This window comes from Esox lucius, chromosome 24 (assembly GCF_011004845.1).
Source record: "Esox lucius isolate fEsoLuc1 chromosome 24, fEsoLuc1.pri, whole genome shotgun sequence".
Classification (NCBI taxonomy): Eukaryota; Metazoa; Chordata; class Actinopteri; order Esociformes; family Esocidae; genus Esox; species Esox lucius.
Genome location: NC_047592.1, coordinates 5222942 through 5239479, shown reverse-complemented (window position 1 = coordinate 5239479; position 16538 = coordinate 5222942). Strand labels below are relative to the sequence as shown.

At 44.3% G+C, this 16538-nt stretch overlaps 2 protein-coding genes across 7 annotated transcripts; both read right to left on the bottom strand.

Moving 5' to 3' along the window:
* Nucleotides 1-3: 3 nt before the first annotated feature.
* On the bottom strand, nt 4-6751 carry LOC105020795. Of its 5 annotated transcripts, none has more exons than XM_034290704.1 (18): nt 6699-6751; nt 6021-6043; nt 5579-5633; nt 5176-5366; nt 5010-5090; nt 4810-4887; nt 4459-4647; nt 4008-4163; nt 3690-3747; nt 3455-3545; nt 3067-3208; nt 2832-2936; nt 2525-2615; nt 2214-2409; nt 1976-2050; nt 1713-1812; nt 975-1093; nt 4-818 (listed from the first exon to the last, which is right to left on the bottom strand). In XM_034290704.1, exons 2-18 carry the CDS (start codon nt 6024-6026, stop codon nt 701-703), a joined length of 1851 nt encoding a protein of 616 aa, XP_034146595.1. In that variant the 5' UTR covers nt 6027-6043; nt 6699-6751; the 3' UTR covers nt 4-700. The 5 variants fall into 5 exon arrangements, with proteins under 5 accessions (XP_034146595.1, XP_010886392.2, XP_010886390.2 ...); XM_010888090.5 differs by having other exon boundaries at nt 4819-4887; nt 6576-6737; XM_010888088.5 differs by having other exon boundaries at nt 6576-6736.
* A 971-nt stretch (nt 6752-7722) lies between these two features.
* Nucleotides 7723-14131, bottom strand: mfsd8 (major facilitator superfamily domain containing 8). Of its 2 annotated transcripts, none has more exons than XM_010888086.4 (12): nt 13756-14131; nt 13490-13572; nt 13239-13282; nt 12321-12561; nt 12024-12137; nt 11227-11371; nt 10877-10935; nt 10569-10677; nt 10278-10412; nt 10048-10151; nt 9610-9830; nt 7723-8440 (listed from the first exon to the last, which is right to left on the bottom strand). In XM_010888086.4, the coding sequence occupies exons 1-12, from the start codon at nt 13812-13814 to the stop codon at nt 8234-8236; spliced, it is 1521 nt and encodes a 506-aa protein (XP_010886388.2). In that variant the 5' UTR covers nt 13815-14131; the 3' UTR covers nt 7723-8233. The 2 variants fall into 2 exon arrangements, with proteins under 2 accessions (XP_010886388.2, XP_010886389.2); XM_010888087.5 differs by lacking the exon at nt 7723-8440 and adding an exon at nt 8457-8529.
* Between the last annotated feature and the right edge of the window lie 2407 nt (nt 14132-16538).

Genomic DNA, 16538 nt, shown 5'->3' with positions numbered 1-16538 from the left:
GACAATGTGTGAAATCTTTATTCATAAATATGTCTTTCATCTTAAGATTTGCCTGTGAGAGTGGCGTTGATTGAAACAATTTGACCGTTGACCTGTTTGGAGTACCTTGATAAAAATACATTACAAGGAAATCTTCGAGAGGCACACATTTTCACCATAACTGAGACTGAGGTGCACTGATTCGTTAAAGCTAAACCTAAAAACATTTCAAATTACTAAATACTGTCACACATATGGACCATTAAGTACAGATATGACAAATGTCACTGACATTTACAGGAGATAACATTTTTCAGTGTGTCACACTAATTAAGACATCAGGTGGTGCACATTATCTTATTTGGCTTTTTTTTTTCCAAACCCTTTAAATTGCTAGTTAAGCTATGACATTGATTAGGTTCATTAGTAAGCTGCATAAAATCCCATCAGCCATACAAGTAATTTAAAACATGACAAATCTATTGGTCTTTGGGTTAAAATGTCTTGTAGACAGGGCAGGTAAGAAGTGAAACCACTTTCCTGTTTCTAACAATCGCTGCTCGACCTAAAATCTTACCATGTATAAATAAAATAAAAATTATCCAAAATGAACCATCATCAAGTTTTGTAAACACTGCTTAGAATCATAGAACATCAACTCCTGAATGATTAGTTCAGCAGTGTTGAGGAATCCTTCCACGAGCAGTGAGCCAGTGGAGGCTCAATGGGCGGCGGTCTTCCCTTCCCTTCGGTCTATGCCGTGGTGTTCCAGAACATGCCGGTAGGGACAGCTGGGGCCCCGGTTACAGCCCAGGTTCCTCCAGAAGAAGCACTCCTTCCTACAGGGGACAGAGATCCAAAAAAGAAATTCACCATTCAGTCATTTTCACTGTACCCACAGCTTATCATTAGGCCACTCGCTATCAAGAAGCCACCGGTCTACACATTTAAAACCACCAGGGTCTGTACTGCAATAACCTTGTGATGCAACTCACTTGGTTGATGAGACGACAGGGAGGTCCTCGGCTTTGTGGGCGTCTTTGGCTATGCCCAGGTGGCCTGGGATCCTGTCTGGGTAACGCACCGAGATCCGGACCCCGTCCACCTCCCTCCCCTACAGGACAGCAGACAGTTGTCATGAAACCAGACTCAAATGATGCCGGCCATCACGGCCTACTCTGTCTAGGGGCCCCCTGGGTCTGGGTGCACACGCACGGTGAGAAGCACACGCACGGTGAGAAGCACACGCACGGTGAGAAGCACACGCACGGTGAGAAGCACACGCATGGTGAGAAGCACACGCACGGGGAACCGTCTGAGCTTCTTGAAAACAGGACAAGTTAAACGCTTGAACGTCCCATTTCTGCTGGTCGTCCCATTTTCACAACAGCCTGGGTTAAAATGGGGGGGGGGGGGGATTACACAAACGGGACAAGTCAGACCGGGCAATGATTTTCCATTGGCTATTGTCTGGTGTTGGGAGAGCACCGGTTCAACAAGAGCCGCAGCTGGTTATCAGCCGATGAAAGGGACGTGCTGTGGTCATATATTAACATAGCCCACCTGTGACAAGTTGTCCTGAGCCCCGGCAATACACATCACCAGTGTATTGCCTCGCCGTGAGCTCGCACGATTCCTGCCATTCCCATGCAGCGGAAACATGCTCGGGTCAGGATGCCGTACACGGACAAACACTAGCGCATTAGACGAGCGCGCGAGGCGGCGACACTCACGTGTAAACTGATGGCGTTCTCACAACAGTCGGGGTCGACGTAGTTGACGAAGGCACAGCGTTTGGGCCGGAGCAGCTTCATACTATGAATGTGTCCGGCTCTGCAACCACACGGACATCGGCACCGTTTCAATGTTTGGCAGAAGGCTGAATGAGCATTAATGACTAGGAAGCTCTTTTTCTGAGAGTTGACTAGGAAGCTCTTTTTCTGAGACTTCCCTGGGCGTCAGTGTAGAGGTCTTGTGTGGCGTTCCGTTGACTTACCCCTTGAACAGCTCTTTTAACACGGCCTCAGTTATAGTAGGGACCAGGTTTCCAACCCAAACAGGATATAATTTCCTGACGGATAAAACAAAAGCACCAGCAACTATCAGATTACAATGCTAAACCACACATTACAAGGTTAGTGACACATTTTCAACGTAAGAGTTGGAGTGGGTGTCGGGAAAACTTGAAGGGCACGTCGAAGGCTGCGCAAAGCCTACCCTGTCGGCGCACTTACACTTCCGCTGGACGGTTATTGGACACGGCCATTGCTTGGTGGTTGGGCTTGGGGTTGTGGTTAAATCTCTGCTGGGCCTGAAGAGGTCTCGGAGGAGTTGAGGCGAGCACGGCCACACCAGAGTCGCTGTGGATGCGACCCGGTTCGGCCCGCTGCGCCACGCTAATAGTCGGGTAGCTGATGTTATTTAGGCTCCCTACAAACCAGGACACAGCGGATGAGAGACAGAAATCAAGGTGTGTGAGATGCGATTCTCAACTGAATGGTGGTTTGTCTGGTGGTGCCCGCAGAGAGGCGACAGGTTACCATACCAGATATTTTGGACAGGGCCTTGAGAGACTCTTCCACTGTCCCATGAATGATTAAGGCGTTGGAGCTCTGCTCCCGGGAAAAGCCCAATTCCTGCAACAAGTCACGGAATCAACACGTAAGAGACGCAGTTCCTGCGTTTTTTTAAAATGTATTCTACTACATACCAATTTGGCAAATCTTCCTAAAAACAAAAGAATTAATGTCAACTGACCATAAGCGGAGCCATCATTCGTATTAAACTGAGCTGATACAGTGGACGTGTGAGTAACGACAACTACAGTTATTTTAAGGAAGGTGTCTGGTCACCATGAGCTGGGTAATCTGAATCGTCATGAGCTCCTTGGCAGCGTCCACACTGGACGGGTCCTGCTCCAACACGGCCTTCAGCGCCTTGACGGCCTCCTCGTATCTCTGCACAGGAAGGACAGTTGTTTCTGTTAGCCCAGTAAGATGGCCGAACAGCCGGTCGGAACAGTAAACCGTTAGATTCAGACCAGGCAAATGGCGGGACGCGCACAACACGTGAGAGACTTGTCACTACCTTCAGTCCGGCAAGAGCTCTGGCCTTCCGGAACAGCCCTTTCATCCAGCGGGGACTCATGCTGAGGGCGAGCTCGGCGTCCGCGAGGGCCTTCCCAAAGTCCTGCTGCTTCTCATAGCAGAAGGCCCGGTTGCAAAACAGCCTTTAAAAAAAATTAAAAATAGGTTTTAGGTTCAGTAGAAAGTGGACGTGTCAATTTATGAAGTGCGACTTAAATAAAAATTTTAAACCTTAGAAAGTATTGTCATTCCAACCAAATCACTGGTCACAGGTGCCAGAACAGCCTAAGGGCTATTCCACAAATAACACAGGCGTGCAGGGAGTGTAGATCATTTCAACACGTTCAGGCGCTTCCAGATAAATGGCGAAGAGGGTAAACATTTTTCACCTGAACTCTCTGGGGTTGCACTTAATTGCAGCCGTGAAATATTCCACAGCCACATCATAACGTCCAATGGCAGCAAATTCATTAGCCTTGACTGAGGAGAGGAGGAAGAATCACCACCAGCGTATCACTTCTAGTTCGTTTTGATTTTCCACAACAGCCGAACCATGTATTTTTATTAATAAGATGGTTCTCTGATATTAAACAGACGGGGCCACATCTCATGGGACAAACTCACCTGCCAGCTCTGCACTCCGTTTAATTATATTTTCCACGTTGTTTATAGGAGGAGAAGCCTGTGTAAACAAGACGATATAGATTCAGAATAATGCTTACAGGGAATATACTGCGTGACATTCTGCTATGATTTGGGTTAAGATAATTTATCAGGATTGCTGTAAAACCTTCGGGCGAGCAGTGACAGCAGTGTCGGAATGTGTCCTTTGTACATTCAGTCGATTGCTGCTTTATACTCAGTATTTACCGACAATGGATGTGTAATGATCAGCTGGTACATAATCCATCAGCATCAACTACGAATCAAATCTTGGCACACCTGTTGCACATCCTGGTGTACTTCAGTAGGCTTCCCCTTTTGTTTATTAGTTGGACTTGTTTTTTTCTCCTTCCATTCCGGTCTAATCTTCTGTTGAAGTTTACACTTTGCTTTATCAGCAGCCTTGGAAAAAAAGCTGCTGGTCATATCAAGTTCCTGGCAGAAATTGGGGAAAATACATAAGTCAATACTGAAGACGACATAACGGACCAGTCAATTTTCCCCATTTACATGAAATTACTCTTAGCCAGAGCAATTTACAGGACCAATATCGGGGTTCGCTGCCTTGCTTAAAGACACTACAATGCAGAAACCTTTTCCATTACAAGGCCTGAAGTACACACCCACTGGGTTATCTTGCAGAATACACAACTCGATAGTGGTTTGTTCATCCAGTGCAACCGTTCCAAAACATTACGTTCAACACTGTGGGTCAGTGGGTCCTTTTTACCTCAGAGTCACTACAGATGCTTGCCTCTTGAACGTCCTCTTCACTGGCCCCTCCACCGCTGTCTGTATCAGACGAGTCCTGCGTTCTGAGGGCTTGAGCCCCGTCCAGGCAGTCACTCGTCCTGTTACACTCGTTATTTACGGCTTTACTCTCCTCTGCACTGGGCTGCGAAAAGTCACTATTCACCTGCTACAAGAGGAAATCGGGGTAACTAATGGGATAACGAACGACGGCCAGTGCATTCTGCGGAAAACAGTGAACGCCCTTCAAGCCGATCAGAAATTGGTATTCAACAATTAACAATGTTGACATACTCAAACCGAAATTAGCAAAAATAATAATTGGTCTAACCAGCATTACCGCTACATCCTTAGTTGGGTTAATTTGTTCTTTCTTCAACTTCTCAAGACGTTTTCTTTCTTTCTGTTTCTATTGGGACAGAAATTGAGAAAGAGGAATTCTGTTTGAATCTGGCACTTTCCTAAACCCACACTCACGTTGTGATAAGTCAGTTGGGGAAATAAGTCCATGTCCATCACACTTAAACTCACTAATTTCTTAATCCGCTTCTTCTCAGCCTTCTCTTTGCTCTTCTGCTCCTCTTCTATTAACTTTGCAGCTCTCTCAGCATACTGCTCAAAGGGGGAAATTTTTTAGAAAATGAAACAGATGACCAGACGTTTCCTATCAGCTATTACAGAGAACTGCTGTACTCACATTTACTGGAGATGGTTTTGGTTCAGGTGGTGGATTGTAACAGCGAGGCATTTGGTATGAAGCGCTTGAGTTACTTAAGAAGTTTTTGGAAAATCCACAGTATGGCTTTGGGCCTCGCTGGTCCTCAAAATCATAATCTTCATCATCGTCATCATCACCCTGGGAATATTCATGGTTTGCGAAGTCATAACCTATGTCAAAAGAGCAAGAGTTCTTGTGTAAGCAGCCTAATAAGCAGTTACTTTAAATAAGTAATATGGCAGTACATCCTTTTGTTGAAACCCATAAGCCAGTGACATTGCCTTTCACTGAGGCGCCATTTATCTTGGAGTAACACCGCAGCCAATGTTTTTAAATTCTAACTACGGCAGCGCTAAATACTGCGTTTCATGTCAAAACTTACCAAGAAATCCAATGTTGAGCCCACGGGTCTGTAATGTTACAAAATCCATTACTGGCTGGGGGTGGGGAAGAGGAGCAAAGAAGTTACACACACACACCAACACATAACTGTGCTTTGGGTTGATTACCAAGTGGGGTCAATACAAAAAAAATGGAGATAGCAAAAGCTTTAATTGGAGGCCGGGCCTCATCTTTCCTCAGTGCATTGATTCCTCTGACTGCCTCAGACTTCTATTTCCATCTCACTGGACCAGGGCAGATTTACTATTCCCTGCTGGGGCCAAAGCCTTCCCACCACTAGTTTTCAGTCAAGCTTTGCTTAAGTATGAACACCTTTAATACTTGTCCACGAGGTAATGGTTTAACTGCGAAAAACTTTATAGCAGCCCGTGGTCCCTGGTCGGATACAAAAAGAAAAGCTTGTTAAAAACAGACGTCCTTACCATCATATGGACGTCTCTGGGTCCTGTGGGTAACAAAAACACAAATGTCAGCAAATCACAGTCAGCTACGGACCGAAGTTTACGGGGTTTTTTTTGTTTCAAATGTTTAAATATGCATTTCAGCAACCAAACAATACAACGGACGACGTTCTGTGTAAATGCCTGCTTTTTTTAGTGCCTAACATTTATCGATTTACTTCTATTTTCAAGGATCTTTTGTGGGGGCAGGGGATAATTTAAAATATTTGTCGTCGGACCCAGGTGCACATCAGTGAGATATGCAACGTTGACTATTGCTTATTAGTTGCTAAGCGAGCTAGGCTTTAGAGATCTCTTTAACTTGAGGCAAGTTATGGTATAATATACAAGGTTGCAAAGAATTTGCGCAAATCAATTCAAAATATAAACGTAACTTGCCAGGCTAAAAGTTAGCAAATTTTATCCAACGCAAAGAATCCAGGCACTAGTAGTAGTAGCAGGAAGCTAGAGGTTTGCTAGCAGGTCCTTGTTGATAACCAAACATTTGCGTTGTTTATTAAAAAGGTGCTTTCTTACCCGGTTTTACTCCGGTAAAATTTACGAATCTTTTTCCAGACATGATTTATCTAAATAACGTTATGTATATATATTTATTAATTACATTTTTATTCGCTAGCTATTACGGTGGGGTGTCCATACCGCTTGATTCTAGCACACTTTTTTTCTTCTACTTTTTCCAACGAATACACATCAGCGTCTTGTGAGCGACAATAAAGAAACACTTCCGGGTCGGGAAAATTAGGACATTACAAAATAAGAAACCAATGTATTACTTCAAAGCTGACAATTTGAGTTTAATTGTTTAAGAAAATGTACCACTCAAAACATTGACAACAATTCATGTGATCATGTTTAAGAGTCATTTCAATAAAAAGTGGGTATTAAAACACCTTCCAAGGGCAAAATTCAGACAATACCAATGATTGAATATGGAATGCATATTCACAGCTCATAAACGTTTGAATGTTCCACAGAGACAGCGATGTAGGAAAAGTTCAAGAGAGTAAGACAAAGCTGTCTAATCATAGGGAATGGTGTGGTACATCTAGCAACACAATATTTTCCAAACCCTCTTTTTCCACAATGTAACTCAATGGATATGAAATAAATATTGACTCATACAGAAAAAACTATTATATATGTCGCAGTGAGTAAAACGCCAGCAACAATTGCAAAATTACAATTTATTTTACAATATACACTAAGAAAAGTGGCAAATAGATTTGATTAAAATCGCGTTTTACCTCGGACTTTTATTTTGAAGGTAAAATCCGAAAACCCGAAGTCTTATTGTTGCTACGGAATCGCTAATGTTGCCAGCATGATGCTACTCGAATACACACAGCCAAATGAACCACAGTTCCAGTGAATCCTTCCGGGTCGTTTTCTTATTTTTAAACATTTTTAGTTGCAATAGTGGGGAGAGGATAACGCTAAATGTTTTTTCGCATTCTAAACATTTCTGTTTGAGAATAGCAGAAGTGAGTAACAAAACATTTTCTTAATGATTAATATTTTTGGTATGCGATGTGAATCTCGGCAAGAGGGTGACTAAGAATGAAATCTGAAGTTAATGGTATTCACATTGTTCACATAGTAAAATTTTCGGTTTAAAATGCACAATGCTTACATGAAAGAGAGCAATGAAAAGTGCCAGAGAGACTGAGAAAAAAATAAATACTTTAACCATGAAATGTTATTCAAAGTAAATCATTGAACAGTCCACAGACCAGAAGTAACTCGGGCTGAAAAAAATAAAAACATTCAAATACTGGTACTGATTACCGACTAGTCAACTTGAACAAACATAAATAACTGGAGTTCAGCCATCCATTTATATCAAAAGTTCAACGCATCACAGTTCCCATCAAAGACGTTTCTGACAGACATCCCACACCATCATTTCACAGGTCCCACACCCCAATAGTTTCTTTTAGTAGTACCTTTCAAGTTTTTCCTTATAGAGAATTTCTAGATCTGAAAATGACCCTACCATTTATTCTTGATGAACGCTTTGGTCACCAAAACCTCTTCAATATCAAACCCAAGTAACACACTAAGACCTTGTGACAAATCTCCCCACACACCCGTAGCAACATGAGCTTTATTAGTGAAGGCTCTTCATTATTGGCAAAAAAAAAAGTCTGAGAGTGTGAGTGGTGGGCCTAGACCTACTACTCCCGGATCCTTCCGTAACGCAACGAGAAGGCGATGAGCTTGTGGTAGAGAGCCACCAGGAGGAGAACAGCTCCCAGCACCGCGCCACAGACCAGGCTGAATGCCCAGCGCGGCCCCAGGTTCGTGTACACCTGGGAGACGAACACCGGGCCCAGGGTTCGAGCTCCACTACCAGCGGCGGTCAACCAGCCCATGTACACACCCTGGGGTCGGGGGAGGGAGACAGTATCAGCAAGACCCACATCCTCCATCACCAGCCACTCAGAAAGCAACACGGGCAACTCTTGTCATTCTGTTTGTAGATATATTTTCATTAGTTATTAAAATGTGAATCGTAAAAATATAAATGTTTTTGGTGGGCACTGTTGCAGCATGGGTTTGTACTTGACCAAAAATACCCTCTCTTTCTTCAATCTTTACTGTCCAGTAATGCCAAAAAAAATGTTTTTTTAAATAAAGTTTGTCTTGCTGTTTCTGTGAAGAGTTGGTAAATAAGTCCTTCCTTCAAAAGCGGTGAGTCAATAACTACTTTACTACAATCTACTCACTATACATGTAATCCTGTCCAACTGCTGAAATCCAAAAAGTAAACTATTGAAAAAGCTCAAGTCTAATTTAATGTGGTTTGATTACGGTACCAGAAAATATCCCTGGGGAGCTGCAAGGTTCTGTGTGAGACTGAATCCACTATGACTACCTGGTATGCATCTTAAAGTAACTTCTTAAATCATAAGAGCACAGTCACATCCATTACAGCCAGTCATCAATACATTAACAGTTAATGACCATTCTTGCAAGAAAGCTATTTTAACAATACTTTAAGCAATACAAATGATGTTGCACAAAAAAATCTAGAAATGCATGTCCATTTAAAACGCAAGGCACGGGACCAAAATAAACTATTGTTGTTTGCTCCTTGGGGTGTAAGGCTGGGTGTTTTGTAATAACACCCTGCTGATGAAAATAAATTTGAATGGTTGATTCAAATAAAGAGCTGTTGGTGCATGGCAGCAGTAAAAGAGCAAAAGCAGTTCCTCCTTTGTTGCAATGAAAGTGTGGTCAGCGAGAGCTGGCAGTCACGTCAATGGGCCCAGAGTCACCCGCGAAACACAGTGGAGGAACGACAGAAACACCAACGCAAGGACTTTGATCTATCAATGCCCCTTTATGTGTTCAGTAAAACATTAACAGACCCCACCCACTGTCCATCCACACGCCCACTATTGGCAGCAGGGCCGGTTCTAGGCACGAGACACACAAGCACTGGCTTAGGGCCCCTGACTGCTAGGGGGCCCCCAAAATCAAATTCTGCTTAGGGCTCCCGAAAGGCTAGAGCCGGCCCTGTTTGTCAGTGTTCTGAATGAGAACCCACCTGAGGCTTGGATCCGAGGATTTTGGAGTAGAGGGTGTAGGACATGACGTTGCAAGCCGGGTAGCCGACCCCGATGAGGACATCGGCGGCGATGAACTGTGCAAGGTGAACCGCCGGGGTGTACTGGCACCACGTCTGCTCGGCGGGGCAGCCGGTCGGCTCGAATGAGCCGTTGGAGGCCGGGTTGGGGTCAAAGGTCTTGTGGGTGACATTCCGGACGTCTGCGTTTTCCCAGAGAAAGGGACGAGCAAACACGGTGCGGGTGAACCCAAAATGCGGTCATCACAAAATGACCGGGCAGCTAACATGCTTCACGGTTTAATTTCATAATCAAAAGAAGGGGAACCTAAATTTAAATTGTTAAGACACCAGGCTAACGTTACATCACTGAGGTCCCCTTACTGGCCACAAACTGAACCCGGTTGGTAGGTTCCGTACCTGCCCACCTGATTTGGGGGTAATGGTCCCCCCATGGGAGAAGCACAAAGAAACCACAGAATATGATGATCAAGCCTCCAAGGAGCACAGGACGATCCCCAATCCTGGAAGACAACAGACCCTTTCTTACGCACACTCAACAACCAGGCTCAGTACGAGGGACCCAAGTCGTGTTTGAACACAGGTTACCATTATCATCATCATATGAAAAGTGTCCCTGAACGGCTCACCTTTGAGAGACGACCTTTACAACGAGAAACACCAGGATTGACTCGAAGCCGATGCAGGACAATATGATGCCGTTGTACAGAACCGCATCTTTCCGGGTCCAGGAGAACATATCCATGGAGAGAGGGGTGGCTATGCTGGTGAACAGAAAAACAAAAAAAACATGAAACAATTGAATTATATTAACAAATAACACGTTTGACTTTTGAATCAATTGCATCCTTCTCAAAATATTCCAACAACTACTCTTACTATAATAATATTTCAGTGTGGCGAGACTGAAGGTTACATACGTCTCAAAGACAGCAAAAATGAACATGATGATGAAAAACAGAATATTGGAGGTCACAACAGCGATCTGGTCAATGTCCCCATCAGTTTCCTGGCTGACGTCCAGTCTTTCTGCAGAGTGGTAGAAGATGACTCAAAAAACAAACCAAGCAACCTCACTTCATCTTCGTTGTGACAACATTAGCAGAGGCTTCACCCATTTACAACCAAATGTCTTGACACTCGTGTCGCAGCTTCACGCCATCTGAATTACATATGTCTCAAAGACAATCACCACGCAATTCGACAAGAGTTCTAGAAAAGCAGGTACCTTCTGAGCCATAATTGATGGTTCTGGTGTGTCTTCCATGGTCGTCCACGTGATGTTCCCTGCAGAAAGGAAGAGCTTTATTAACCCGCTCCAACAGAGGAATAATTCCACCGGTTGTTGACAAGTCAACGCAATCAGATAATGGCCAAGTGCGTGAGCGGGGGTCCTGCGAGCTAATCCCCTGTACAGGCACTGCTGGAGCATGGGTTGAAATCCCGGCCGCTGCTCTTTCAGCAAAAAAATAAATAAATAAAAGTATTCTCCATCTTTACCCAATGCATCTATCAAAATAATGAAAGCAAAATCGGCAAAATAAGATATCGTAAAACAGTTCGAACGTAGCCGCTCACCGTAGTAGGAATAGGACGAGCAGGACGTTGACGACGGCGAAGAGGGCAGCTAGCAGAGCAGGAGCGGTGTACATGTTCAGCTGGAGGTCGATTAGATTCACGCTGAGGCCTTTCTCACCGATAAAAGACAAAGCAGCCTGCAGAGCTGACAAATAAAACCACGCGTCAGCCTGTCTCCTTATAGTTTCTGTTACGTTTAAAATCAGTCTCGGATGCACTGATTCGTACCGATCTAGACTATGCTAAGCCAGTGTATTTGTGTCATACAGGCCGCATTACTAAGCCAGTAGAGGCCATTATGCCAATATAGTTTACCTCTTAGAGGTCGTGTGTATGCATTTGTATTATCTAATTGTATCAGTCACATTGACCTGTGTATGCAGTACCGTTCCAAGCCTCAATTTCATTATACGACCTCTTCTACTACAGTATAGACACTGTCACTTTGACCGTAAGCAAGGTGGACTCATTCACCGGTTCCTCCGTTGTGTTCAGTGATGCGTGCACTTCCACTTTCACCTTTCCATTTTCGCTTTTATTGTTAAACTGGTTCGACGGGCGACGCGTTGAAGCCAATATCTTGTTGAAAGCATAGCCTGTTTTTTTTTTTTCCAGGAATATTTTTTCTCTCCAAATAGCACCTGCACACTTCTTTATTATGAGCACTGGGCCTTCAATGCCATCCACACAACTAGCCTCCTTAAAATGTAGATTTTGAATAACTTTAATTCGATTTAAAAGATATAAACCATTATCACTTCATCTAGTGGAAACCATGAGAAACAGAACCGCCGTACCTGGACCCAGAATGAACCCGAGCGCCTGGCAGGCACTCATGTTGGCCATGGCGCCGGTCCTCTCCTTCAGCGAGGTGGCCCCAGCAACGTAGGACCTAACGACCGCGACGTTACCTATCGGATAGGACCAACAAGAGCACCCAAACCAGAGTTGCTACCAAACAATGCAGCAAATTTGGCAAATTAACAAAACAAAATCTGAAGGCCCAGGCGGGGCGTAAGAAAGCTCCCCCCCCCCCCCCGAACTGGTAACACCGGGGATTCAATTCCCGACCAAATCCTAGACTTGGCACTCACCTGCTCCGAAGCCTATGAGAGCTCGAGCCGCGAGCATGTGGTATTTGTTCTCCGAAGTGGGCAGGTAGACGTAGGCGTAGTAAACGTTGGCTGCCAAGTTGATGAAAATAGAGCAGGCCAGCGGTTCCCTCCTGGGCCTGTGGTTGGACCAGAACCCAAAGAGGGGGGACGCCAGCATCTGTCCCAGGCTGTAGGCAGCCACCACCCAGCCCAGGAAGCCGGCAGTGGCACCGTCATCAATCTGGACACAAGGCGGAGGACAGGCATGTCAGACTTTCAGAAGACCTTCTCCTCCTAAAGCACTGTTAAGACAGCTGAGTCTGTTTCCTCTTTTTCAATTCTCCTTTTCAGTTCTAAAATTGAGCATGAAGATACAAGTATAGAACTGGTTCATATATTCACACGGAACATTGAAAGACAGCAGAGCAGCACCAGCTTTTAGGCCAAGAACAGTTTACCGGGTTTCACAGCTGCCTAGTATTTAGCCATCATGCTAACCCCTCGACGCGTTGCCCGGCACCCGTCTTAACAGCCCAGGGGCCGCGGTGGGTGGTGTCCTTAATATTAAACCAATGAGGCATTACATATAAATGTGTGATGCCCGCCCCCCCCCCCCCCCCCCCCCCAAGCAAATAATGATGTATGTTTAGAATCAGTTCTGTTCTACTTCTCGTCTAAAGCAGAAGGCTGCCCAATATAAGGCTGACTATGATAAGTGAGACAGCACAGGGACTTTTTTTTGGGGGGGCGGGGGGGGGGGGGTTACAGTAGTTGTCAAACAATTGGTTTTGAAACTTATCTGGCCAGTGCAAAACAGTGCTATGCAGAACCTACGGGCTGAGGTGTAACAAGCGTGGATAATACTTGGATAGAACTAGACTGAATTACACAGGTTAGAAGAAACAGCGTCAATCTCACCTTTTGCAGATAGGGCCATAACGATGTGATGACAATGGTGAAACCTAGCAGAAGTCATAATTAGACCCAGGCTATATCCAGAGTTAACCATGTTCTGTGCACGCACGCACACACACACACACACACACACACACACACACACACACACACACACACACACACACACACACACACACACACACACACACTTTTTTGACAACTAAGGTGGGCCTTGAGGCTAGGGTTAAACAAGTGATGTCCAATTCGCTTACCAACACTGCTAAGGAACATTGTGAAGTACATGACCCGGATTGACCTCCATCTGCTTTTGTAATCGTCATCCCGGGTGTCAATGCTATGAAGGTGAAGGGACAAACTGAATACACTAGTTGTTACCAATACAATGGTACCGTTAGAACACCATGTTTGACGATGACGACTGAGCCGAGGGCTAGTGTGGACATCTGACGATAAACTGCAAAACAGCATTAGAGTTATAGCATTACGTTAGGCTCCTACAACTGGCAACACAACTCACCTGTCAGAATCGCCATTGAGCAACGGCGTATTCTCTTCGGGGTCCATAAATTGAGACATTACCCTTGTTATTGACGTTTTGCATAAGTTGTCGCCATATTTGCTGGCTGGTAAAATGTAATTTATCTCACCATATCTCTGAAGCTAACGTCAGTCCTACTTGGATGCCAGCACAATATCTAGACTGCTAAGTAAACTTGAACGACATCCCAGACATAAACTCTATGCAATGAATACTCATGTTCAAATAAAACCTGGCGCTGCAGGTCTTTGACAAATAAGGCTAAAGTACAAAGACAATCATTAACCGCAAACAAGATTTACATTCTCCCTGAATAACCACTCACGTGAATAATCTCAAATGTTATTAACGCTTCTTTTCTTACTCGTCCAAAAAAATATGTTTCGTCCTCTCAATGTTTCCGAATTACCGCACTCATGCGGATAGGAAGATTACTGCACCAACAGGGGAAAAAATAGGATACAATGCAATAGAAAAGGCCTACGGGGGTCAATCAATCAAATTTATTTATAAAGCCCTTTTTACATCAGCAGATGTCACAAAGTGCTTTTACAAAACCCCTGGCCTTAAACCCCAAGCAGCAAACAACAGTAGTATTGAATTTCAGTGGCTAGGAAAAACTCCCTAAGAATGCCAACATTTAGGAAGATACCTAGAGTGGACCCAGGCTCCGAGGGGTGACCAGTCCTCTTCTGGCTGTGCCAGGTGAACATATTAAGATTACAATTGTAATAATTAATAAATGCATGTGGGATGAGTCTAGAGTCTATTTAAACAGAAGCATGACCTGACGGACAAGGAAAGGGATAACACAGGGGAGGGGGGAGGTGTCAGCACAGTGGCAGCTGAAATCGTCAGGCATCGTCTCAATCTGCAACACAATCAGGAGGACTCTGGACAGGGACAGCAACAGGTCCCCTAAGCCAGGTACTCCACAGATGTGGGCCAGGACCTCATGCCCTCCTAAGTTCAAAAGGGGAGGAGACCGGGAAAATTCAGAAAATGCATTCCTCATATTAACAATGATTTATAGTGGAGAAGGATAACTTACTGGAGAAGGAGAACTGACCCTACTCCCACCAGCACAATAATATAGCAGTGTAAGACCTTGGGACTGAGACGGGGGGGTCCAGCGATACTGTGGCCCTATCTGGAGAAGTCCTCGGACAGGGCCCAACAGGCAGGAAATCAATCCACCCACATTATGGGGGTGTACATTATGGCTGCTCTTGGGCACGACGCAATTTATAAAGGTAAAGGCATCTACCGGAAAGATGCCTCATTGCTATTACATCTAGTCCAAAAATGATTTTATTCATACTGCATTTGATTAGGCAATTAAGTCATTTAAAGATGCATTCTGGAACTTTTGTGATGAACAAGATATTTTGAAACGTAACATATTGTGAATATGCATCATCTATACGTGAATCACTGTATCTAAAGGGTATGAAGAGGTCGCCGATCGAAGCCCCAATAAGGAAGTCTGCGGTGTGGTTGGGATTGCTGGGTTGACAGCTGTTGACATTCAAACCAGGATAAGGGATTAAGCCAGGATTTCCAAATTATCCTGGATTAATTTAGCTTTGACTTGGTTGCACAAAAGCAGGCTGAATTAAACCCAGCCAAGTAACCATGGAGATTTATTCTTTGCAGCTAGCCTGCTCCAGAGCAGGCTAACAGCCAGGCTAAGATTAATCCTGGAGTCTTGTGTGTTAAATTAGCTGCCGCTCTGATCCGAAATAAACGTCTTTAACAGTTGTTCCGTTGTCTTCTGAAAGTGTTCTGCTTTATTGTTATTAACACGCATTACTTGTCACTATTGCTGTGACGAGTTTGATTTAAATCCTACTATTGCAGTTTATATGGTTTGAAATGGTTGATGAATTTGCAACGGGGATTTCAATTAAGTCAGTGAGGAGGGCAATATATGAAGTCCCATTCACCTGTGTTTCTCCCTGCACCATGGCATGCCCATTTCTGAATGACGTTTTGGATGAAGAAGCGCTGATTTTTAGACGTGCTTTCAATCGTGAGAGGGTGTTTCGGGACAGATCAGACCCTTTAGCTTTTCCCGACGAGTGAAAGCATGTGAGGTATCGATTTACTGGAGATGGAATCCGTTATTGTGTGGCACTGCGTTTTTTTTAGAAGCGGCATGTTTTTATATGCCGCGGGACATGCCGAAATTCTAAATAAAGGCACTATTTGCCGTTGTGTCAGAAGTGTGTTTGGCACTGAAAACCTTGGCACATCTTTATTACCTTCACTGGCCACATAAGAATGTGCTTCATCAAAGATATTTCTACAAGAATGCAGGTAACATGAATTACAGATTACAAAAACGTGTTACATTACAACAGTCACAGGATATACTCAGACTATTTTGTGTTACAGCTTTCCCTAATGTCATTGGTGTGCTGGACTGCACACAGATCCGCATTAAACTCCCCTCAGCGGCCCAAGAGGGAGATTGTGTCAACAGAAAATCCTTCCACAGTATCAATGTTCAGGTAAAAAATATTTAGTTACTGTCAACTAGCCCAAATGTATTCTGTGCATGACATGTATACTGAATAGGAAACATTGCATTGTTTCAGATGATCTGTGATGCTGCCTGCATCATTACCAATGTGGAGGCAAAGTGGCCTGGGTCCGTCCATGACTCCCGAGTTTTTAGGTCCAGTACCATTTCCCAGCGACTATCACAAGGTAGGCCACACACATTTCACTGATAAACACAATTGCGTCAAAGGTTTTAC

Coding starts and splice junctions, on each gene's coding strand:
- LOC105020795 (XM_010888088.5), bottom strand. CDS start 6,618: ATGTCTGGAAAAAGATTCGTAAATTTTACCGGAGTAAAACCGG. Junction 4,648..4,809: donor AGGATGTAGCGGTAATGCTG/GTTAGACCAATT, acceptor TTCCTCTTGTAG/CAGGTGAATAGTGACTTTTC. Junction 3,748..4,007: donor TACACCAGGATGTGCAACAG/GTGTGCCAAGAT, acceptor TTGTTTACACAG/GCTTCTCCTCCTATAAACAA.
- mfsd8 (XM_010888086.4), bottom strand. CDS start 13,814: ATGTCTCAATTTATGGACCCCGAAGAGAATACGCCGTTGCTCAATGGC. Junction 12,562..13,238: donor TATGGCCCTATCTGCAAAAG/GTGAGATTGACG, acceptor CCTTGTGTCCAG/ATTGATGACGGTGCCACTGC. Junction 12,138..12,320: donor TCTCATAGGCTTCGGAGCAG/GTGAGTGCCAAG, acceptor CCTATCCGATAG/GTAACGTCGCGGTCGTTAGG.